Genomic DNA, 24,030 nt, shown 5'->3' on the forward strand with positions numbered 1-24,030 from the left:
CTGTGCTAATCAGTATCCGAGCTCCCACCACGTATTAATAAGCCCAATGTTTAAAAGCGCTAGAATATCAATGATTTCAGTGCTTAGGAATCAAATGATCATTTGATCAAGCTGTGGGGAACTGTGAATCTCCCTGAATGTAGCTCCAGAATAAGTAAACCTTGGCAAGAGAATACAAAGCGAGGAGCTGAGCAATATAATCAGCCCATAAGCTGCGGTTTGTCATGATCAGTCCCATGGAATGAAATACTGCAGGACATCTGGTGAATTATGAACAGTTTGTTTTGTGTGTGTGGAAGCGAACAGATGATGTTCAGCAGACAAACATTCCCTATTAGAATCCAGCACTGCAGAACGTAGGTAATCATTTTTGTAATTAAACCTGAATGAATAAAAAGGGGGATTTTCACTGATACGGCCAAAAAGAATAACACTACAAGCCTCCAGAAGTTTGCCTGTGTTCACCCCTGCATTTGTTATTTGGCCTTCACTGTTATGAAGCACTGTACTAACTCTAGCCCCACCTAAACACATCTCACAAAATACACTGGCAATACTGAATACAAAAGTATGACAAATCACCATAACCTATGTCCAGATTCCTCCACATATACACACATACTAATTTAATGTGCAACAGTACCAGTCTTGGCTATTGCCAGTGCAAAAATGCAATGAAGGACCTACATCAGATCTACTGTAGAAACTTTCTTGTGACAAATCACAAATCAGGACTTCACAAAACAACAGATCACAAAAATTGGTACACACACACACACACACATATACATAAATGCCAGAAGAAAAACTTATTTGAGATACTGTATTTTAAAAGTATTGTGGTTAAGTGTCTTAAAAATACACACAGCTTTCATGGTTTAAAAAAAAACAAAAAAAAATCATATAAAAAAAACAAAAAACATTAAAATTAGGAACATGACAGGGGTCCATATTCTGTAGAATGTACTCCGTACATAATATCCCATGCTGCTCAGAATAAATTTAAAATCCAAGATTCAGTCTTTATTTTTAGTGTTATTTGCCTCTTCTTTAGCAATCTTCTTTGTGACACCACTGAAGTACTTCTCCCGGAAGGAATTGTGACCTTGGTAAGGACTTAATTTAGAATCCATAAGGTGTGCAAGCTCATCCTTCTCCTGCAGAAAAGACACAATTTGACAGTAGTTTAACAACTCAGGACTGGTAGCCAGTATGAAAGGGGGGGGGGGGGTCCCTACTTTAGTGTGCAGGATCACAACAAACAGAAATTCAGAAACAATCATTTAAATCAGAAAGGGAAAACACAAGGAGCTTGAGTGAGGTTGTACAGAATTAGAACCTTACTTTTCTAAAGCAGACACCACTCTTCTCTTTTTTTTTTTTTTTTTTTTAAATAACCTTTATCAATTTTGTCATATAAAATTTTACATTTCACAATCATAACCAGCAATCATATTAAAACAACTTTTCATTAAATTCACTAATAAATAAATACAAAAAATAGAAAGACAAAATAAGCCCTTCCAAAAAAGACCTAAAAATTGTATCTACCATCCCATCCTCAGCTCCCCCTCCACCACAAAGCCCACCCCCTCCTCTATTCCCCACACCTCCTGGGACACTTCAATCTGATGGGCGGGTTTATATTAAGCAAACTCCATCTTGAGTCTGGATGCCACGATTACTTTGAATACAGCAATCACATCCCCTGTCTGAACATAAGTCACTATTTTTCTGCTTTGTAATAATTGCTAGTTTGGCTTGCCCCACTAAAAAGTTTGCCAGTTGCACTTATTCTTTGCCCTTTTGAAGTACTTCACCCCAAAAATAGAGTTTCACAAAAGTCTACCTCAAGGACCCCAAACATATCTACCAGAAACCCAAACAGTGGCTGCAGTCTGGGGCAGTACATACAACCATTAAACACAGTCTCTCTCTGCAAACAGTAGGGGCACTTGTCTTCAACTCCTGGCTTAATAATCACCATAAAGGCGTTTGTGGTTACACTGGTGTGTAGCACTCTCCATTGTAAATCCCCGACTTTTTTTTGAAATGGTGGCTTATACAGTGCCCTCCAAGCCGGAACTATAGCCTCCTCTACACCCATCCTCCCCCTCCAGTGTGTGTCTGACAATCCTCTATGGGCTTTGTAGTGGGTGACTTTCACACAAAGCCTGTATTGGTCATTTTTTTTTCTGAAGAGTCTACAGCTCTTTGGTCTACAGCTGACCCAGCCTGCAGCTCAAACACTGGATGATCTCTGTTCCTGGAGTAAGTCCCAGAAAAGAGCTCACTCAGGACCCTCAAACCTGTTCCTGCTAGCAATGCTTGCAGCTGCATTAAAAACAAGCTGATAAAGCGCTCTGATCTGACCTCCAACTCAGAGGCCAGAGCGTCTGGACCCTTCCACTCTCTGTTTTCTAGATTTTCCAATCTGAGTAACTCCCATGTTAACCAACAAAGATTTATATCAAAAACAAAACAAAAAAACACCATTAGACTAAAATTTGACATATCAGAGCAGGATTGTGAATTAATAGCTTGTCCAGAATCATCGTGTGCCAGGTAAGCAGCTTCCCTGATAAAACGCAGGTAAACAGGACAAGGCCAGCCTGCTAGTGTTCATTAACAACAGCTGCATGTCAAAATACAGCCCTCCCACCCTGTGAAAGAAAGCAAAAACAGGGCCAGGAGCATACAGTAACCGCTGTAGTGTCTGCAGTCTAAAAGCAGCCATCCTACTAGTGAGATCAATCAGGCCCTGTCTCCCTTCCTCTAATGGTAAGTAGAGCACACTCTGCTTCACCCAGTGCAGCCCATCCCACAAAAAAGTCTCTGGATTTCCTTTAAAAGAGATTGTGGGGGGGGGGGGGGGGGCAAGCACATTAACATATGCCAGAGCATTGAAGCAACCAGGTTATTAATTATTAAAACTCTACCTCTACAGGAGAGCTTTAACAAAAGCCACCTCCAACTCTGCAATCTCCCCTTTACCTGATCTAACACTCCCTCCCAGTTCTCTAGTGCTGGGAAAGGAGAGCTCAACATACTATTTACCGTTATTGTAGAGCAACTGAATTTTCACAAAAAAATTGGGGCTAAAACCAAATTCTCTAAAAACATTAAATAAATATTTGTGGTCTACCCGGTCAAAACCTTTTTTTTGATCCAGGGAAATTAGACCAGCTTTAAAACCAAAGAGATTGGTGGCTGCTATTAGATCGTGAATTAAAAACACGTTATCAAAGATAGATCTGTTGGGAACACAATATGACTGACTGGGGTGCACAATACGGTCCATGAGAGTTTGCATGCGGTTGGCCAATGCCTTAGACAATTTTATAAAATCGGAGCAAAAGGAGGTTTACAGGACGCCAATTCATCAAGTTACAGAGGTCTCTTTTCAAAGGCAGCTTTTTGCTGTATACTTTCCTCGAAGACTTCAAAAAAGGTCTCTTCCCCACGAGACCAGAGCACCTTAAAAGACCTCAACAGGCAGTCCATCACTGCCTGTCCCTTTAGAGCCTCACTGAGCTCTTGGAAAGTTAGTCCTCCCTCGAGCCTCTCCTTGTCCTCTTCAGGAACCTGGGCCAGACCCTCGAGGAACTGCTGGGCTTCCTGGGTCTCCTCTACAGCCTCCGCCGTGTACCAGTCCAAGTAGAAAGCCACAGCATGCCTCCGGATCGCCTCAAGCTCCCTCATCTCCAGCCCAGTCAAAAATTTATCTCCAACCCCCCCAAAAATTGAGTTGAGGCGTCCACCTCTGAAAGATTTTGAAACCTGGAGCGAACCAGTGCCCCCTGTACCCGTGCATCCAACAGATCAGTCAGGTTTTTTTTTTGTTTGTTTTCAAGCTTTCAAACAGCCTGTGTCATAGCCATTCTGCAGAGCTCAGTGTAGCTCAGTGATGTCCTCCTCCAGCTCTCTCAGCTATTGACTGAAGATGAAACATGATGTGACATGTTGATCAATGGTGCAGTAGAGTACATACAGGTAAAATAGGTAGAAGCAAATATTTCAGAAATTTAAATGTACCTAATAGTGGGTGTCTGACTAGTTTCTGTATCTATCACTGCAACTGGGAAATCAAGTGCGAAAGACATTGCAAACAGAACACTTTATAACCTGCCGGTGAAATGTGCTGTCCATCTAAAAGCTGTTGTGTTGCTTAGCGTGTAGAGTTCTTGTTAAGGTTTTATTACTGGCTCTTATTCCACCCTAACCCACCAAAAAAATTGATGTATTTATTTCTTGCCATTATATGGGGCTTGTCATGCATATTCATAAACCTGTTCCTGCCCCTCGGAACCTGTGCCAGAAGAGAGTCAGGAAAGAGGCTGGATTGAAGCCATCGATCTGATGAATTCAGAAGACATTTTGATGGGAAGACGCGATGCATAACCTTCGTGAAACGAAAATAACTGCTCAAAACTGATTTGTAAACAGGGAAATGTTAATAAAAATATCAAAACAATCATGATTATGTTGAAAAAGATATTGCACGAATACGTGCAACAAAGCAGAAAGGTAGGGAAAGTTATGTGTTGTGTTTTAAACCCTACAGCCTGTCCAATAACACTTTAGTGAACCTAATAAAAGGTAAAAAGCATCGGTTAGCACTCCTTTAAAAGAGCAAAAAGCCTTAATTCCAGAAGTGCCCAAGCTGCTTTAAATGTTGATGAGGTCTCCTGAGAGTACTAAAGATTTATGAATGCCTGCTTTTAAGAAACATCACTTTAAAGTCAGAAGCACCACAGAAAGCACCTGATGGAAGGTGTGTGCTATGTTAACTAGAGGCTTTTTATTTAGGGTTGGGTCTGAGTAAGATCACCCCCCCCCAGCTTTGCCTTTGGTCCTGTGCATTGCCAAGCTGAGGTTCCACAAGAACTAGCAGGCCAGTTAGGAAACAGATCATTTGAGCTAGGATAGCTCCACTGCCAAGTGCCAAGTTACTGCCAACATAACACTCTATTCTAAAAGATAAAAGCTCAGCGAGTGCACTGATGCATGAACCTGGTACAAATCCATCACTGATAAAGAAGGCTTCTTCTCAACATACTTGTTTTTATCATCTGCTACACCCCCCCAGACAGAAATCACTGAAGAACGGTGTCTGTCCAGAATCATTTAACACCTTACAGACTCATCATGAGTGCTGTCTGTCTGCACACGGAAGATCAACACCCTGTTACAAGTGGCTTACTAGTATGTGTCTGTACTAATTAAATACAGTATACATTTTTAATGTGTTAACATTTTTTGTGTTAATGTATACATATAAAATATATGCAGGTAAACAGTTAAGATTGTGCAGTTGCATAAACACTTACCTCAAACTCCTTCAGTTTTTCCATTGTTATCAAGCGCCTCGCTGTATGACTGGAGAGAGTCTGCTCACAGTTGCTAATAAGTTTCAGGCATGGGTGCTTGGGTATGATTTCTTCACTGTATCTGCAAGACAAAGAATATGCACACTGTATTTTCAAGAACATACACCTAATTTTCTTTTTTGGGGGGGTGGGGGTGGGAGGGTCATTCCATGTGGCCTTACACTGTACAAGCCAACACATTTTCTTGTCTTGTAAAACATTTCTGATAGTTAGCATGTCCTTTTAAAACATTATTACTGTAAGGGCTGCAGAAGTGACTGCTGTTAAAACACAACATGGTTTATACTATAGTGTTAGAGGAAATGGCTTATTGAACCTCGAACCGAATACAAAAAGGGTAGAGTTTAACAAGGTGATTTACAACTTTAACAAACCGTGACAGCGAAGAGGAAAGAAAAACAAAAAGGAAAATGCGTGACCTCTCCACGGGATGTGGAACAACCACTGGTTAAACAACCTGGTTGGAATACTTGTACAGGAGGCATTGAAACAGTTTTTTTTTACAAGCAAACTCAATAGCACAGTAAAATAACTATAATGTGGCTTTTATTTGTAGGTAGGGGGTGCAGGGATTGAATCCACTAGCCTTGATTAGACTCTCTCTTAAGGTAGGGCTAAGGAAAGTCTTTAAAAACAATTAAGATACCGGTAGATTTTTTTTCCATTTTCTCAATAAATTTAAAATGTCTAAAGTAAATTACCAAAAATTCATTAAAACTAGATCACTTGATATGCATTCTGCAACCAAAAAAGGTCAAAAGGTCAAAATTAAAAGGTTAAAAGGCTCAAAAGACAAATGTTATTTACAGATATTAGAAGTTGTTATACATTTTTTTGTTTAATATTAACTTCAAATGGTAAATACCTTTAATTTCATGTTGCAATTTTATCACTGGTTTGACTTTTCTCAATTAACTACAAAGTTACTACGGGTACCCATAATGTCAGTAAAATCTGGTTCTGGTTATATATTTAAACAAAAAGTATAACAGTTTCATGTGTTAATATAGGTAATAAATAATCTTTAAAATGGAGCAGAAACTGCCTGTTGTACATCTGCAAAGTACAAACCCAGCATTGAGTTAAATCTGAAAAATATGTGAACACTTATCTGGAATTTGGAGTTCATTTCCATTAAAGTTTATTGTCAATTTTGACTAGAAAATGGCCAAAAGTTTTGCATCACCCTAATATAGCTTCATAAAGTCAAATGAACCCTGTTAACATATTGAATTACATACTACTTTGCAGTTTTCCATATATTTAATCAACAAAATAGAACAATGTGACATTTCAAAATCGAACATGAATTACTGTACTAATATTATGGCTTCCCGTAGACTTTTGCGATATCATTTTGTAGTTTATTTGATTACATGGTGTTAAAAGAAAAGATCAAAATGATGTTCTTTTGATTTAAAATAATAAAAAAAAAAAAAAAAAAAAAAAATAATAATAATAATAATAATAATAATAATAATAATAAATATATAAAAATTATTGCCCCCCCTAGTTAACTCAACCCAATTAAAAGGATAATTAGGGTCAGCTGTTTGAGTACTTTGGTTAACAACCAGGCCTGATTTAGGCCAGCCCTGCCCAATATAAATCTTTGGGACAGTAGTGAATCCTCTCAGGTGTGGCCATCCTGCCAAAATCTCTCAAATAGCAAGGCGTAAAATCGTCCAGGAAGGCACAAAGAACCCTAGAACAACATCCAGTGATCTGCAGGCCTCTCTCGCCTCAGATAAGGTCAGTGTTCACGACTCCACCATCAGAAAGACACTGGGCAAAAATGGGATTCATGGCAGAGCAGCCAGGCGGAAACCATTGCTCACTAAGAAGAACATGAATGCTCATCTCAAGTTTGCCAAAAAGCACCTGGATGATCCTCAAGAGTTCTGGAACAATGTTCTATGGACAGATGAGTCAAAAGTGGAACTTTTTGGCCGACATGGGTCCCGTTATTTCTGGCGAAAACCAAACACTGCATTCCACAGTAAGAACCTCATACCAACGGTCAAGCATGGTGGTGGTAGTGTCATGGTTTGGGGATGCTTTGCTGCATCAGGACCTGGACGCCTTGCCATCATTGAAGGAACCATGAATTCTGCTCTGTATCAGAGAATTCTACAGGAGAATGTCAGGCCATCTGTCCGTGAGCTGAAGCTGACGTGCAGATGGGTCATGCAGCAAGACAATGATCCGAAACACACAAGCAAGTCTACATTAGAATGGTTGAAGAACAAGAAATTTAAAGTTTTGGAATGGCCTAGTCAAAGTTCAGACCTAAACCCCATTGAGATGTTGTGGCAGGACCTGAAACAAGCAGTTCATGCTCGAAAACCCACAAATGTCACTGAGTTGAAGCAGTTCTGCATGGAGGAGTGGGCCAAAATTTCTCCACGGCGCTGTGAGAGACTAAACAATAACTACAGGAAGCGTTTGGTTGCAGTTATTGCTGCTAAAGGTGGCGTAACCAGTTATTGAGTCTAAGGAGGCGATTATTTTTTCACACGGGGGCATTGGGTGTTGCATAACTTTCATTAATAAATAAATGAAATATGTATCAAATTTCTGTGTTATTTGTTCACTCAGGGTTCCTTTTATCTAATATTAGGTTTTGGTTGAAGATCTGATAACATTCAGTGTCAAAAATATGCAAAAATGCAGAAAATCAAACAGGGGGCAAATACTTTTTCACAGCACTGTATTTACCTATACTGTGATGTCACATGTCATTTTTCTGTACACATTGTAGTAAAAATACCTGCTGAACCTCTTTATTATTTAAACTATTATTTAAACTATTATGGCAATACTTATGGCAATACCTTGAAACAAATGCAGGGAATAGTCCACTTGCTTTGACCCCGTACAATCTAACTGAAGGAAGGCTCATTCACTACAGTAGGTCTGATTAGCTATGCACCTGGTATATGGGGTTTACTGAAAAACACCAAGTGGGGGCTTCCCCAACATGGAGTCTAGGGGCTATCCTGCAGAGATCATTCTTATCTGGTGCTAAACAGTCAACAGCTGAGGCACATAAAACACACCTGCTTTTAAATATTACATTTCTATCACGGTGGGGGCCACAAGGGGAGGTCAGTGTCTGACATTAGTTCAACCTGGGAAGTGAGATCATGAGACAACACTGCGTAGACCAGTCTAGACACAGCCAGCTGACCTCCTCTCAATGCCTCGTATAATGTGGTCTTTTACCGGCCTTGCAGATTCTCTTTTTTTGTTATCTATGGCATTCTACATTTGACCGACATTCATGTACAGTACAATCTATGTGCAGCAACTTTGTCCTTTCAATGGATAATGATACACTGATGGAAATGCAAGGCAGTGTGAGCTGTTGCTGTCACACCTGAGCCTAATTACGCATCCCAATTTTTATTGCAGGCCAGCTCAGTTATACTCACTGTACATGGCATTTATATCTCTGACTTAACACTACTGGAAGATGATGGTGCAATAAAAGTTGTAAGGGAGCAAACATGTTTGGAAACTTCAACCAGCATTACAGTACCATGAATTCGTATTTTCTGTTGAAAACCAGCACTGCTATCACTGAACAGTGCTGGTGATTGCTGGAATTACACTTTATAATTTCTATCACAGAATGTATTAGCTACTGTAATAGCTAATAGTCTGCATTTTTCCATATGTATTAAAAACCCGCAGCCCTAAACTGCCAAAAAGACATGTGCTGGTTTTTGACATCAAATGAATATAATGAGATACCAATATAAAAAGTTCATAATGATGTTTAGATACAGGATGCAGCAGACAAGGTCAGTTTATTAAATCATCCATATTTTATATGACCTTGAAATTAAGCATTCTTTAAAAATCACCATTAATTGTCATTACAAGTTATTTATAAAAGCTGCATAAATGTGCCTTCAGCTGTACAATATTCATTTATTTAAAAAAAAAAAAAAAATAAACTTGCCATTTCAGCTCATTTTGAAACTGCAATACAGTTATACAAATAACAATTTGGTTTATTTTACTAGATTAGACGGAAATGAAACATCAGCGGTTGGAAAGAATAAATGGTGTCAAGCACTTCAAGATCAAAAGCCACTATAACATTTTACTGGCCTAAAAAGCCACATATGCATTTAGAATAAAATCTGGTAAAGAGGTGCAGCAAACCAAACATTATCTGAACTATTTTAATTAGATAACCAAATTGCCTTGCATCATCTTTGGTTAGTTTGCTTAATGTTGCATGTGTCCAATATAACTCCAAAATGTTGAGACAACTAAGCCAAATGGTTTTAAATGGTTTTACAGCACATAATAAAAATCATACAAGCTCCGAAGAGCAGAATTAGAAAGCGCAGTGCCATAATGCAAAATGCTTTAGCAAAAGCCACTGTATACAAACAAATTGTTGCTATGCGCTAATCTGCAGCTATACCACCAATCTAGTTGGTTAAATTGTTTGTTTTCATGGAGAAAGACTCCCTCTGGTGGAGTTAAAATGAAACACCACAGTTTTCTGAGTTAATGAAAGATTAAAGGGTAAGTAGTGGGGTTCTGAATAATATAGCGTTACATGTCCCTGCGTGTTGCTACAACTGTTTAAATAACGTACCTGTATTTTTTTTCTTGTCATTGTTAACATCCTGAAAACTTTTTACACTAATAACTTTAAATTCTGTTTCATAGATTTATGAACTACCCATTAGTTTATGTAGCATGGGAGACAACCACACAAAACTGAGTTCTATGTATATGCGGCTTTCCTGTTTTAATGATTTTTCAAAAATGTAATTCTTAAAATAGGATTACAAAAAGTACATGACAGAGATCAACGAATTTACATATTTTTAAATATTTTGACATGTGATTTAAATAAGTGACAGCATAAGAAAGTTTAAAAACAGAATATAAAACAGGACATTTTAACTTTTGTTCTTTTAAGGGCTACTACTAGCAGTGGACACCATATTTTTTTTAAAGCAGTTCAGTCTACCCACAGCCTTTCTTCTACTCTGAGAAATGTGGGGATACATATTCCTGATAATTCATGGCAACAATCCTGGCTACATTATTACAGTATTACTGGGAATAAAAACTTAAGGATTACTCAAAACAAGGTCACCAACAGAGTATATTTTACAAGATCTAAGCTCTGTAAATGTGTTCCTGGACAGGACCCAAAATGTCATAAATGAAAGATTCAGAATGAGACTCTTGTACAGGCTTGTACAGAAATTAACCGTATTTGGCATTAAATTCAGGATTTTATTTCCCAAACGTACAAATCATATTACATAATTCCCATTTACTGCCTTTTGAGAATAACTTCTCAAGGTCTTCCTTTCACTAAAATGAACAAAACTTTATATTAAGCTATTCATCCTAAAACAACTAGTCCTTAAATATTACATAGGGGAAAAGGGACCACATTTTTCACAGTGGAAACATCTTATGCTTCATATTTTACATGGGTGTGGCTTTCCTAAAGCAACTGTAGAGGTCTGATAGCCAAGTTAAAATGTATTTTTCTTGTTTAAAAACACTATCATTTTCTGTTATAGTCACCACATCCTTGTTGCAGCGGGACAGGTAAATGCTTACACTCAGGTCAACTAAAGCATGATCATTTCCAGGGATAACATTACCTAGACATCAACATGAAATAAGTTATCTTGCATCTCAACCATTTCTCAAGAAAGCAGTAAGTTAAAATACAGTATAGGGACTAAATGAGCTCCTGCTGTACACAAATGTGGCTATCAGCATACTGTAAACCCACATATCCTTACCACACAAAATACTTCCTAACATGACTCTGTACAGGAACAGCTTAAGGAACCATAGCTATAAAAAGTAAAACCATTTATCCTATCGCGGTACCACCAATAAAACATTTTATAAGAATGACTCATTCAGCAGGGTCCTGTTTTGTTCTATTTCAGGCTCCCCAATGTGATTTCTCTATCAGATTTCAAGCAAACTGCTTCAGTTCTTTACATTGTCTTTCATCTTCTTTGCTCAAGACACATCTCCTGTCTTCCAGCATTAAAGCACACACAGCTTTGTTGAAAATGAATACCCTAGCTTGATGAAACCTACATTTCTGCCAGTCAAAAAATTATTCAATCATAAATTGGCCTTACGACAACAAAACCTTTTTTTTCCAGCTCCATGTCTTGTTTTCTGATTTGTCAAGGTGTGTCTACTTGACAGACACAGCAACCAAGAGCAGGAGACCCAGACCAGTCAACATTTCTAATTCTGGATGCCAAATTATGAACATAAGTATAAACTTCACTAGTTTCTCACAGCTTTGTCATCTGGTCTACAGGAGTGAACTGCTCAGGCCACAAAGTGAAATGCCAGTCCCAGTTTGACAGCATGCCTGTGAGCTGTGAGGGAAAGCTCTCTCTGGATGAGAACCACCACCCCATTTTGCCCAACAGGGGTTTCTTCCCTCACCATCCTGATGACACAGAACCAGTCAGATACTGGAGCAATGTCTTTTTAGAAGCACACAGTTCTGCAATGCTTACAGATTCAGAATGGAGAATAATCTTAACTGGTCCAGTTCTTTATTCTAACCATGTTCTCCATCCAAGCCCATATATATTCCTGTTTCTCTAATCAATCATGTTTTGCTATTCTTTGACAAATATTTTGACTAGAAGTTTCTTCTCAATGTCAGGGGTTTTCAACCAGGGGTACTTCTAAGGGGCAAATGGGGGTACACAGGATGACTCCGAAAAAAAAAAAAAAAGAAAATAATGATTTTAAATGGATTTAACGGTATTCTATAATCTCTAAACCACTGTGCCTAAATATTTCATTTTTGTTTAGCAGCTCGAAGGTTAGTATAGTTTCAAAATTATCATCCACTTGTATGCATGTGTTTTTTGGATTAGACAGCGAATATGTGTGTTTTCAAAATGATTCCCAAATACTTTTTATTCTGCGCATCCAAAGACTTGTAATAACAAGTTTTAAGAATTATTGTTTGGTATGCTGGTAGGCCTACTATTGCAAGTGTGGTACCACTCAGCAGAGTGGAAATTGGAAACAGTACTTAAGCTAACAGCTTCAGACAGAAGGGGTACAATTTAAAAAAAAGGTTGCAAACCACTGCTGTATGTCTTCAATTTGCTACAGAACAGTATATAGATGAGCTGTATGTCTTGACTAGAACAAGCCTGATGAGTTTTTGTCTGCTGTTGCTTTGCAGAACAAAGGCATGTTGAGAAAATACAATATAAACTGGAATACTAGAATTATAGCAGCACTGGGCATACTGTTTTCTCAGCACAATTCCTTCTACTATATTCCTTCCGATCAGTAGTTGCTTGCCCTCTAGTGGTTAAAGCTGGAATTACACTACTACATATTGGCACTTTAGCTGTAGATGTTATCCCTTTTTTTAGATCTCATCCCCAATTTCTCAACCAAGAGGTTATTTTTTGAACATGTTGAATGCTCACAATAATAACAACAACAACAAGAAGATTAATATTATTTCTCTTCTACTGTACTGCTCTGTAAAATACCACCACCTGTCTTCAAGTCACAATAATCAATATGAAAGTGAAGGGTACTTACTCAGGTCTGTACACTGGGAGCCAATAGACCAATCTTCCCCCCATGACAAGATGCTTAGCAGCAAAATTCAACAAGTCTGTGAAGATATCGCTGAGGTGATAGGCCATAGACACAGGAACGTGATTTTCTCCACTGTTGCAAAAAAAAAAAAAAAACAGCAAAAAACATGAACCGATTATGTGCTCTAATCTAAATCAGTAACATACTCATGAGCCCATTGCATGCTATGAACATGTGCTTCCATTATTGACATTAACCCTTAACTGTAGTGGTCAGGTCAGAAAAACACCCACGCAAGAGTATAAAAACCCATTAGCTTTCTTAAGAATTTACTGGATTGTCAAAATAAACTTCATAATAATAAAAAAAATCTTACCTTTCAATAACACAACAACTTTTCTGCAGGTAACTTATCCTTTTGCAGATCATTTAAAACGTGCAATATTGAGAAGTAAGAAAAACATTTCTGAGCCTTGGTTACCCCCATAATCTTTGATGTACAGAACTTTGTGATGTTGTGGAATGAATGGGGCTCTGTGCTGCAAGTCAAATATTGCTTCTCATTTACATTGTTTCACCTCAGTAAAGGGTCCAGAGAGTCCTTTGAGGTAACAGTACATTTTAGACATTCCGCAATGCATATATACAAGCTACACCAGGTCAATGTTAAATTGTTTCTTGCTTGTTTTACACTGTTCAATTGTTTTATTCCTCTGATAAAATATACCTTTGTACTAGCTTCAAAATACAGTCTTCCGTGTTTGCAGTAAAGTGAACCTGGGGTTTTAATTGCATATGGCGACTGTATGATGTCTGATGTTAGGAGTTTGTTGTAGGGATAAATCTATGCGCTGGAAGAAGAAAATCTTGGTTATAAAAACCTGGAAATTGGATTTTAAATAAATATTCTCACTTTTCTCAATTTTAAAATCAGACCTTTATCCAGAAACTTGCTGTAGTAAAGCATGTGTTTAACATACCATTCCTCAGCTGGCTTAATGATTTCTTTCTGGGAGCCTGTCTTTCTTGTGGATTCCCGTATACCATAAGGAGCTGAACGGAATAAAAACAAATTATGTTTCTGAATACCTGTGTTTCTGATTCCACATGTTTATTGATTTGATTTAATGAAACTAGCTTACGATCTGTGATGATTGCATCAAACAGCTCCCTGGGTCTCCATATTGTCTTTGAAGCATCAGACACCAGCACATCAATGTAGGATTTCTCTGCACCATACTGCCGGAGGTTAGCACGAATATTTTCATCAGGCCCCCGCCACTTCTGGTCTTTCCTACTCGCCTTTCCTTAAAAACAGATCAGGTGTTGAAAAAAGGCTTCCGCTATAAAAACGATACAAATAATTACAATACCACTGTTACAGTATGCAACATTTCACATTGTATATACTATCTATGGTAGCTTAAAGCCTATTCGAATCTAATGACATAGCTCTTCATTACCTTTTAAATTCTACATTAGTTTGTAAGGGGCCATGCATCAGGGTTTCTTTTAATTAGCATTATAACTCCCTATTGGAGCCTATGTGTTCGTAAGACATTTTACTGACATTTTACTATTTCGGGGGAATGTGAGCAAATGCACTTTCGTTCTAGACCAGTCCACGAATAATCGGTTGTTCAACTTGTATTCATGCATTTCTTCAAATCATACCTATTCCATGAATTGTGTTGTAATCAATGTCTGTACCACATACATAGGAGCCAAAATGTGAACAAGCAACAAGGAGACTACCTGGGGAGACAAACAAAACCAGTGAACCTTACAACGTGCAAACAACATTACGACACAACTAATTCCCATTAGAGAAATAGACCTTGATGTTTGTTAAACATTGGATTTATCCATGAATCCCATAGCCTGCATATGTCTAGCCACTAGCTTTCTGAATCTTGGTCGAATTAACATAACTGACTCATACAGTATACTTAAAGACATCGTACAAAGACATATAGTATACATGCACCCTGGTTTTTCAAAAGAATGTTTCTGCACGGATTCAGTTTATAAACAAGTACATCTGGAGTGCACATTCTAAGCAGTAAACAGCAGCATTTCCAAGACGCTGGCTTGGATTCTGTGACACTGGGCCTCAACAGGTCACATAACAAAATGATTGGAAATAACAGCTTAGTCCTCTAGTGTACCACGTTTATAACAAATTAAACAGGCATGCACGTTTTAATGATCTTTACAATGCTGATATTTAAATCTGCCACCATTTAGTGAACTGAATTTACCCCAATAGGCCAGATTTTTGTTATGTTTGAACCAGTGTGAAGTTTACCTCCATTTTTGGGAACAGGATCTTATCTTAATGTTGTAAAACAGCAAGAAACAACTGGGTTTATGAACAAGTATGTGAAAACAGAACATAATATTACTTATTTACATCATGTACATGTTTGGCATTTTTAATTTCTCACCAACATAACACAAACTTGCTGTATGTTTACCAACTATTAAGGCAAGAACAGCAATTTGAGTTATATTGCCGCTGCCCCAGGCAAATGATGTGGACCAGGCAGGAAGGTCTCACATTTAAACCCATCCTACCTGGAAACTACATGCTAAATTTGAGTAGTTCCTTTTTTAAATTTTTATCAGTTTGGCATTGGTATTTCTACTACGAACTCAAACATGAACTAAAAAGGATGGCGCTGGCTAGATCTCACCAAAATAATGACTGTACTACAAAGTGCAACAGAAATGTAAACGATTCATGGGACCAGTAGTACACAACACTGCAATTATTTTCGAAAGACATGCAGTACTACATTCAAAATGGATATTGACAGATCTATTACAGGTACTTTGCTATTACTGGAATGCTGCTAGAGAATATGCATTCTGGGAACCACATTTAAAAAACAAACATTTAATTGCATTATACATTAAAGAATTCACTTGTTTCCAGAGGGACATTTTAACTCTGCAAATTGATCAGAGGAAATACATCTAAGATGTCTTATGTCTTTCTGGGATTTATCAGAAATGTAAAGCAGGGGAAGCCTTAACATACAGTAAACACAAATTATGTATTTTAAGCCCACAGGATACATTACCGAAGCATGTTTACAGTTGGATGAAGAACATATTTACTGAGTGATCACCTGTTCCTACAAAAGGATCAAATACCAAGTCGTTTGCTTTTACTTTGCAATGATTTGCCATTATAAAGGACAGGCCAGCATCCATGCTAGTGTTTCCAATGAAGTGTCTCTTCTTCACACTGTAGGACCTTATTAATTCCCTCTGACCATCTGCGATCTAAAAAAAAACAACACACCAAAATCCTGTTTTTGTTATACAATGTGCTATAGTTCAATATAGTGTAAATGAGTCAATGATAATATTCTACGTATATGGTTAAATATACACCACTAGTATTTATATCCCAGGCAAACAGTGACTACTAGTGGCAGTATACTGTATTGCACTTGCTGTTTGTATTGCAAAGATCTAATGTTCAAAAAACTGAATGAATGCACGACATCCATTACAATACCTACCCATCTCCCGAAGTAAATGTGAACCGGTTCTTCGGGAATGCTATTGGGATCAGAGCCATAGTCTTCTAACAGACAAAAAACATTCTCTGGGTTCTTTAGGTTTACTTTTCCTTGGAATGGCAAAAACTCCAGAGCCTTGGGCAAGAAGCAAAGAAACAAAAAAAGTAACTTGTTATATATGAAAGTATCTAGTCAGCTATCAGCATATTAATGTGGAGTATTAATAACATGCTTCAGATGCTACTTTGACAGATTATCAGTTTTGTGGAAAGGCACATACTGTACAATAAGGAATACATATCTTTAAAAAAGAAACTAAGTCAAATAGACAAACATTGAGAGAGGAAGAAGCAAATTATAAATCAACAGGTTTCTTTTAGCAACTAAAAATCAGTGTTTTAGAAATATTCCAGTACAGCACATCTGATTTCCATCCGTCTGATGAACAAAAAAAAAACACATTTAAAATGTTCAGTACTTCAAACTAAAGACTTTAACAATAAGTCAATATATGTAATCAAATAATCAAGGAATAAAGTCATTTCAATCCTGTACACCTCAATAGAAATGCTTGGAGTCAATACTGTGTGTTCCAACGCATTCCTCAGAAAGAGACTAAAATATTACTCTTCTTGCTTTTCAACAAAATCTATTTCTGCAGTAAAGTGAAAGCTACTTGTGGAAATAGATTAGCAGTTGCTGTAGGCTCTGTAATGCAAATAGACGTTGGATTTAAATATTAAGTCTGGTACAGAAATGGTAAAAAAAAAAAAATAAATAACTCACATCTATTCTCTTTATTCTGTCTAGATGAGTAACTGTTTTGTTGAAGGTGTAAACATTGATCTTGTATGTCGAGTCTGGTTTAAGATAAGGAACCTAAAGGGAAATAGGATTAGCATCAATGGTCACTTTAGAAAACATATTTAAAAAAAAAAAAAATTCTTCATTTTGTTTCACATACCATATTTTCCATTGGGTAGCTGTTTAAGGATGCTTGCAAATCCTCGTGTGTTCTTCCCTGACCCCATAATTCAAATAGAGATCTGCGTTGTCAAAGGGATTGGATTTTATTACTTGATCAACTGTAATGTACTGTATGATGACTTTTTTTTTTTTTATCATACTTTAAAACATGGTATTTTACATACAGAGAATGGCCACCTACTTTGCACACACTGTTCGTTTCATTATTCCTTGTGCTATTTCTTCAGAAGGAATATTCAGGACCCAGAATGGAGACTAAAATAAATGTAACAAAAAATAATTATAATATATATATATATATATATATATATATATATATATATATATATATAATGATTGATTAACAAACTGTCATAGTAACCGGCATGCAATCTCCTCACCAGACTGTTATTATATGTCAATAATCACATGAAATGCACATTTGACCAGCTTGGGACCGAGTAAACATGTATTTGTATTGGAAACTACGTTACACAAATGCTGCTTCATGTGGTTACATTTTAAGCATTATCAAAAAAATGTATTTTAGTATAAAATAATCTGTTAAACAATCATGTTAGAAAGGCAAATAACATAGGCTACCTTTTCATTAAAGTTCTCCTCAGGCGTAAACTGTCCCCCATTGAGAGCAAGTAATGATTTGATTTCCTGCAATTCAAAATAAAGTACTATAGTCAAATACGGTTAATGTTTCAAGCCTGATTTAAAGAACTACATTTTTTTTTATCGTGTGTATAATGTAACACAGACCAGATCTGGATAAAATATCACACCAAATCAAGAACCAAACAACCCTTACAAGGTTTGTACAGGTACATTACAGATGCACTGTATGTAAACAGTACAATACCGGGTTTGGAATAAGGTAAGAATTGTGTTTAGTGTTGGGACTAGAAAGGTGTACTTTAACTCCAGCAAATACGTATGTATAACATTCCGATAGCAGGAAGAAAAAAAAAAAAAACTGCCTTGCTTGCACCTACACGAAAATGTGACAGGATGTTCCTATGTAAAATAAATGGTCATGGCTTTGATTTTTGGGTTGAAATCCAACATGCATAGTGGGTTCTATTGCCAATGATGGGAAATCCAGAATTGTGTTTATTTTTTACATAAACAAAAATGTAGTAGCAAATATATTACTTTGAGAAAACACGTTAATCAAGTTGGCATTATTCATGAGCTGATTTATATAAAAAAAATAAAAAATAAAGAAAAAAACAGATTCATGAATAAACTGTAACACTTGTCCCTAATGGAACACTAACTTAATACCATAGAAATAATTTAGAAAAAAAACCAAAAAAACATGACTATAGGCATCTAAGGAAGAGTATTGCAAAACTGCTTTAGAAGAACAAGAACAACAACGAACAACAACAAACAACAACATATTTTCCTGAACTAGAGAACATTATTAAATAGATTGAGGCAACGCTTATTAACAGACTGATCCAAAGAAGTAGTAGTCCAGAGTCCTACACAGAGGTATGACACAGGCCCGGTTTTTGGGATGGAACCGCATAACAGTCTCGCGTTTTGATTGGTCCATGTCTGCCACATTAATATGTTGTCACACGAGTGGAAAAGCTTGCAGGCATTTTTAACATTGTGATCAGAGAGAGAGAGTGATCTGCTTTCCACAACCTTTCCATTAAAATATAATGTGGTATTACGCTGTACTGATATAACAAACTATGGGTGATTACTTTATATGAATTATTATGTTATGCACGAATGTAAGAATTGGCTTTCTGTGGTGGTGTACTTTTTTCTTTCAAGTAGCATATAGCTATAATCGTTTTTGCGATATATTTTAATATAAAATGTATACACAATTGCAGTTTTGTTAGAGGATACATTAGTTTAACTCTAATGTAATCACAGTTTTACATATAGACTGCCCCTGTTTTCATTTACGTAGCAAATTCTGGGCCGCTTTAATTCTGGGCCGATTTGGTTTGCAGATAACGTCCCAAATTCTGGGCCGCTTTGGTTTTTAGATAACGTCCCAAATTCTGGGCCGCTTTGGTTTTTAGATCACATCCCAAATTCTGGGCCGATTTGGTTTGCAGATAACGTCCCAAATTCTGGGCCGATTTGGTTTGCAGGATATTCTGCTTAGCTGACAGCCGAGTTTCTAAGTCATGCATGCACAGTTTACCATAAACTGGACCGCTAATTCATTTAAGAGTAACCCTTAGTACATGAATCAAAGTTAATGTATTTTTTACTCTCCCCAGAAAACATTTAGGAACATTATATACCAAAAAAAAAAAAAAAAAAAAAAAAGGGACATCTCATTTGCTTATGTAATGTCCATCAATATATAGTGAGGCGTAGGGGTTTATCAGAACCTCTGGGTTTAAGAGACCAGTGTACTTCAACAACTTCAAATAAATCCTAGTGTATCGTATTAGTCAACATTTCCCTTATCTATTCCTGATAGTTTATACAGGTCAGGGGTTTTCAACCTTTTTTTGAAACTGTAGCCCTTCTATCTGGAGGTTTCAGCTCGAGTACCTCTTTACAATTTTCGCTCAACTGAATGGTACCTCAGTTGCAATAAAATGGAGAATAATCTGATGACACCACCCCCTGGTTTAGGACAGAACAACAAACAGTCGGCTTAATTCTTAAAACTTTTAAGTACAAGTATTTGGATGCACAGAATTAAAAAGACAAGTATTGGGTTAGGAGCACACCTATTTTTTTTGTAACTTTGACGGCCTTTTTAAAATTTTGACAGCCTTTTGATACACAGCATACACTGCAATACCCAGCAAAGTTATACACTGATATTCTGATAGCACAGCAATTCAAATGAAGTTTGTAATTGGTTGTGTTCCTCAAATACACAATAAAAAGTGATATTTATAGGGTATACAGTTATACAGCGATAGAGTGGTTTCGGACATCTAAGAACAGGTACTGCGAGCATCTGGATTCATACCCAGAGGTACTCTGTAGCCTCCTAGGACATTCACAGCTTGTTTGACACCCTCTTGTAGTTGCCCATTTCTGCATATAAAGCAAAATGCTGTTTGTCAATCTCTCTTTTTTCTTATTAATCAGTCTTTGCAGGAATCATTCCAAAAACACTTGAATCAGTTAGGTACTACCAGTCTGACACTTCAGGCCTTTAAATTGCAGTACCAATTTGCAAGTTGCTAAGTGGTTGCTTTCCTCAAATTTACACTGCAAAGTGATATTTTAAAGAATAGGGTATATAGTGCTTTTTTTCTCCTCTGCTCGCTTTTGGTGCAAAACTATGCTCCGATACACTTAAGCTGATACTGTGATCACAAAACACTTGGAATGGACTTAAATTGGTGCTTCTGTTGCATAAATACACTACAAAATGAGCAAATTTCAGGTCTTATATATAATGGACTTTTTTTGTATGTATTTTGCTATAGGAAATCGCGGTCGGGGGGGGGGGGGGGGGGGGTCCTCCTGTCATACCCCATGAGTCCACAAATCCTGGGCCAACAAAACTCGCTAGTACTCTCTTTAGATGCACAACAGTCTTAGCTAAAGAAAATGGGTTCCTTCGAGTTCGTAAGACCCACGACCTCCATTGGCCGAGCCTTACCCCGATGGTGTTTTTATAATGGGATTTGCCATAGGGAAGGGGGTGGTCTCTTATCGTACCCGTATCTCCATGACCCCTGGGCCAACGAACTCAGAAGGGCAGTCTTCGCGTGCACAAGAGTCTTAGCTAAAGAAAGACATCGGACACGGGTTCATACGCCACCCCACCGCCAGATGGTGGGTGTTGCCCCAAAGGGGGTTTATAATGGGATTTCCCATAGACATTTTTCAGGGTGCTATATCTCGGGTTTCGGGGGTCCCCGAGACTTGAAAATCGGTACGGAGGTCCAACTCGGGGCCCCTGTCGATCCCTCCAAGCGACGTGTCCCCAGCTAGAAAGGACACCAGTTTACACTTTTTTTTGCCAACCTGGAGCTCAAAAGCTATTGGAAATGCAACCTTGACATGCCATCATGCTGAAAATGTGTACATTTCTTGAAAATGTAGCATTTGAAAACGGGTGGCTCCCTGTGAAAGAGGGCCCCCAGACATGACCCTAGGAAGTTCAACCCGGTTTCTAGGCCCAAGGGTCATGGAGATATGACCCCGAAAATGGTAGTTTTTGGACATTTTTGACAAGGCGTATCTCAGGTTCTGTGGGGGTTAGGAACTTGATTTTTTTTTTTGTGGTGGGGCCCCATGGGGCCCCGAACAAGGAGTCACCATTTTCATGGTTCAGATGCCAGGACGGCTTGGCAAAGTGAATTTTTTCGTCATGACATGAGTTTTTGGGTGAACCACCACACCGTTTTAGGGGGTGGTTTGGGGTGCTCCCCTGAGTCTATATCACTTTGAATGGTGGTTCTACGTGCTCGGGTTCGAGAGATATGCCTGAAATGTGTTTTTCAACCCTGCCATAGACATGAATGAGGCTGAACACCCTGAAAGCCCTGAAAATATTTTTTGCAAAGAATTGCTACGAAACTGGGCATGTTACTTTCAGGCTGGTCTATAACACTTTGAACAGTGGTTGTAGGTGCTTTGGTTCGAGAGATATGCCTGAAAATGTGTTTTTTAACACTGCCATAGACATGAATGGGGCTGAATACCCGAAAATATATTTTGCAAAGAATTGCTACTGTGGGTGTGTGCGTGCAGGGGTTGCATATTGGTGTGTGCACGTAGGGGTTGCATGGTGGTGTGTGCTTGCAGGGGTTGCATGGTGGTGTGTGCATGCAGGGGTTGCATGGTGGTGTGTGCATGTAGGGGTTGCATGGTAGTGTGTGCATGTAGGGGTTGCATGGTGGTGTGTGCGTGCCGGGGTTGCATGGTGGTGTGTGCGTGCCGGGGTTGCATGGTGGTGTGTGCGTGCAGGGGTTGCATGGTGGTGTGTGCGTGCAGGGGTTGCATGGTGGTGTGTGCGTGCAGGGGTTGCATGGTGGTGTGTGTGTGCAGGGGTTGCATGGTGGTGTGTGTGTGCAGGGGTTGCATGGTGGTGTGTGCGTGCAGGGGTTGCATGGTGGAGTGTGCATATAGGGGTTGCATGGTGGTACACATGTATGGAGGGGAATTGGAGTGCAGGTTTTGCGCAAAAGAGGGGCGGGGAAAAGACTGGGAAGGGTAGGGTAAAAGAAAAATTACTACAATGATTTATTTTCCCTTTCGACTCCCAGTCTCCTTTAACTCACTTTATGATTTTATTTTGTGTTTATTTAATTATTGTCAAAATAAACGGCCTTCATCTACTCACAGTTGCAGTCTCATTTCTGTCCAAAAAGAACCTGAAACACTACAATATATTGATGGACGTTACATAAGAAAGTGAGATGTCCTTTTTTCAGAATACCATGTTCCTTCCCAAAAATGTGTTTTAATATTAGCCTTTAATGAAGGAAAACGACTGCTTTAATTAATTTTCATGTACCTATTTCAGTGCTATGTAGTTTCTTCATGTAATAAGAAATACGTTTTTTTTTTTCATTTTATTTGTTTTTTCATTAAAAAAAAAAAAAAAAAAAAAAACGATTTCTGGGGAAGAGTAAAAAATACATTAACTTTGATTCATGTACTAAGGGTTACTCTCAAATGAATTCACGATCCAGTTTACGGTAAACTGTGCGTGCATGACTTAGAAACTCGGCTGTCCGCTGAGTCCCCAAAACTGGGCTGAATTCCAAAAAACCAAGGCGGCCCAGAATTTGGGACGTTATCTAAAAACCAAAGCGGTCCAGAATTTGGGACGTTATCTGCAAACCAAATCGGCCCAGAATTTGCTACGTAAATGAAAACAGGGGCAGTCTATATGTAAAACTGTGATTACATTAGAGTTAAACTAATGTATCCTCTAACAAAACTGCAATTGTGTATACATTTTATATTAAAATATATCGCAAAAACGATTATAGCTAATATGCTACTTGAAAGAAAAAAGTACACCACCACAGAAAGCCAATTCTTACATTCGTGCATAACATAATAATTCATATAAAGTAATCACCCATAGTTTGTTATATCAGTACAGCGTAATACCACATTATATTTTAATGGAAAGGTTGTGGAAAGCAGATCACTCTCTCTCTCTGATCACAATGTTAAAAATGCCTGCAAGCTTTTCCACTCGTGTTACGACATATTCATGTGACAGACATGGACCAATCAAAACGCGAGACTGTTATGCGGTTCCATCCCAAAAACCGGGCCTGTGTCATACCTCCCTACAAAGTAGCACCAATTCTGATGTAGATGTGACCGAGCTGTTTCTTCAGAATCCCTCTGCGAGGGAATCACCACAAGAACAATTTAAATAAAAGTAGTTATTACTCCATACATACCGGCAACCTGAATTCAATATTTTCTTGAGCTAAATGCAATAAATATTTCCTACACGCTCGGCTACAAGGTAGCGCCATCTCTGCCGCTCACAACAGAAAACCAACCCGACGGGAAACAACCACTGTGGTTATAATAGTTCCTAGTGAAAAACTGCC

The 24,030-nt window shown here is 38.1% G+C and overlaps 1 protein-coding gene across 1 annotated transcript; it reads right to left on the reverse strand.

Annotated features, from left to right (window-relative positions):
- Positions 1-809: 809 nt before the first annotated feature.
- Positions 810-24,016, reverse strand: trmt11 (tRNA methyltransferase 11 homolog). Its single transcript, XM_034016948.3, has 13 exons — positions 23,875-24,016; positions 18,092-18,157; positions 17,691-17,764; positions 17,487-17,568; positions 17,309-17,401; positions 16,523-16,657; positions 16,124-16,280; positions 14,664-14,744; positions 14,132-14,296; positions 13,970-14,042; positions 12,990-13,121; positions 5,331-5,451; positions 810-1,157 (listed from the first exon to the last, which is right to left on the reverse strand). Exons 1-13 carry the CDS (start codon positions 23,950-23,952, stop codon positions 1,017-1,019), a joined length of 1,398 nt encoding a protein of 465 aa, XP_033872839.1. The 5' UTR covers positions 23,953-24,016; the 3' UTR covers positions 810-1,016.
- Positions 24,017-24,030: the final 14 nt, after the last annotated feature.

This window comes from Acipenser ruthenus, chromosome 6, assembly GCF_902713425.1.
Source record: "Acipenser ruthenus chromosome 6, fAciRut3.2 maternal haplotype, whole genome shotgun sequence".
NCBI lineage: Eukaryota > Metazoa > Chordata > Actinopteri > Acipenseriformes > Acipenseridae > Acipenser > Acipenser ruthenus.